Here is a 2,049-nt window from a genome sequence, read left to right on the forward strand (position 1 = left end):
GAGGAGGGGGCTGGGGGCCTGGACTCCCGGGTCTGAGGGAGGAGGGGGCTGGGGGCCTGGACTCCCGGGTCTGAGGGAGGAGGGGGCTGGGGGCCTGGACTCCCGGGTCTGAGGGAGGAGGGGGCTGGGGGCCTGGACTCCCGGGTCTGAGGGAGGAGGGGCTGGTTCTGAGAGGCAGCTGGTGTCTCCCTTTTCCTACTCCACAGAGCCACCGCCTCCAGAATCCAGAACTGTCAATGGAGTGTCTTCCCCACCACCCGCTAGCCCTCAGGGCCCCATGGTGAGTCTGGATGCCCTAGACGGTCATGCTGTTTTGAGAGGGCAGGGAGGGATGCCAGGAGCCTGCAACCCCTTCTCAGGGTATGTAGGGTGAAGATTAGTTTCCAGAGTTCCCGGGACCAGCTGAGTGGTTTTTTTCTGGCCGCACCCTCCAGGGGCTGATGGGAATTGCAGTTTGTGTGGTCCTTCTGGGGTAACACTTGAAGTCTCTGGGAAGGATGCTTCCTCCGTAACTGAGACCTTTCTCTTCCCCAGCCCCCAGAAGGGGCCCCTTTCTCCAGGCGCTTTGGCCTCCAGAAGACGGGAAGCTCTGGTGCCCTGGGTCCCACAGACGGCCGGGGGGCTGAGGGCACCCCTGGGGCTGGGCTGCAGCGCTCAGCTTCCTCCTCTCGGTTGGAAGGGACCTCTGTTCAGGTGAGTGGGGTGAGGGGCAGGGGGCCAAGCCCTGCCTAGTCGAGGAGAATGTCCTCTCCCATCTTTGTCTCTTTGCACAGGCCAAGGAGTCCTGTCTTGCCAGAATTACGCCTACGCCCTCCCGTAAGGTGCCGCAGCCCTCTGCCCTGTAAGTACCAACCCAGGGCCTGGGCCTGTCGGGGTGGGGGGCAGGTCTGGGTTACAACCTCTTCAGTCCCTTTGCTCTGTGGGGTCTCTGCCCCGACCACTCTTTGCCTCCATTTTCCTTCTGGTGCATCAAGTAAAAGCTTACAGTTAAGCTTGTAAGGACACAATGACATGACCTCCTGTTGCCTCTGTCTGCACCTCCCCCTCACCTTTCTGACACAGGCATGCTCCTGCCCCTGGGCCTTTGCAGCCCCCTGCCGGGCCGCCTGGCTTGCTTCTGCCCTTCCTCAGGTCTGTGTGTGTCCCCTTCTGGGTGAGGCCCACTCTGACCCCCTGCTCATGCTATGTCTGCACATGCACGCCCTCCCACCTCCTGTCAGCGCTCTGTTTCTCAAAGTCCTTTAGCCTTCCAGCGTGTTATATGGTGTACACGGTTTTTTATGCTTATTGTTTGTTCTGCATCTTTTCTGTTCATACTTGACTCATCGGGGCAGAGATAATTTTCTTCTGCTCACTGCTGCATTTCCAGTACCTGCCACGTAACTCGAGTTTGAGTAATAATATTTGTTGGATGAATGAATTCACACAGGTTTGAGATCTCCAGGCGCCCTCCCTTGGATAACTCCACTCCTCCCTCCAGGATTCCGGAGCCTGAATCCCCAGTGAAGCCCAGTGTCCCTGTAGCCTCTGCAATGCCCCCAGCTGACTCCCGGGACCGGCGGAGGTGAAGAGGCAGGGGGTGGGAAGCTCTTTCTCCCTGGCTGGGAAAAACTACATGGCCCAGGCCTGGGTCCTCAGGGCCCCCGGCAGGCACTCCCTAGGGGGGAGTTTGTCCCAGGGTCCGCTGTGAGTTGACAGTCCTCTGGCAGAACTTAGCTTCCCTGAAGGGTGTCAGCCATGGAACGGGAACAGGGCTCAAAGGAACCCTCCCTGAAGTTCGGACCTTTCACTCAGGTCCTACCAGATGCCTGTGCGGGATGAGGAATCTGAATCCCAGCGGAAAGCTCGCTCTCGCCTCATGCGCCAGTCTCGGAGGTCCACACAGGTGTGGGCGTGGGCGTGGGCTGGGGCCTGGGCTCCTGGATCCTGGGAAAAGGGGTCAGGGCTCGAACTCTTGTGGGTCTGGGAAGGAGAGGCTGGGTGCCTGGACTCCCGGGTCTGAGGGAGGAGGGGCTGGGGGCCTGGACTCCCGGGTCTGAGGGAGGAGGG

At 60.3% G+C, this 2,049-nt stretch overlaps 1 protein-coding gene across 1 annotated transcript; it reads left to right on the forward strand.

The window, feature by feature from the left end:
* Window positions 1-145: 145 nt before the first annotated feature.
* Window positions 146-1,956, forward strand: LOC110582773 (protein phosphatase 1 regulatory subunit 12C-like; the record flags this gene model as incomplete). The annotated part of the gene is made up of 5 exons (XM_044912524.1): window positions 146-280; window positions 535-693; window positions 774-841; window positions 1,481-1,564; window positions 1,795-1,956. Coding segments are annotated over exons 1-5 (476 nt in total), but the record flags the coding sequence as incomplete, so codon positions are not given.
* Window positions 1,957-2,049: the final 93 nt, after the last annotated feature.

The sequence above is a fragment of the Neomonachus schauinslandi genome, unplaced genomic scaffold, assembly GCF_002201575.2.
Source record: "Neomonachus schauinslandi unplaced genomic scaffold, ASM220157v2 HiC_scaffold_5052, whole genome shotgun sequence".
NCBI lineage: Eukaryota > Metazoa > Chordata > Mammalia > Carnivora > Phocidae > Neomonachus > Neomonachus schauinslandi.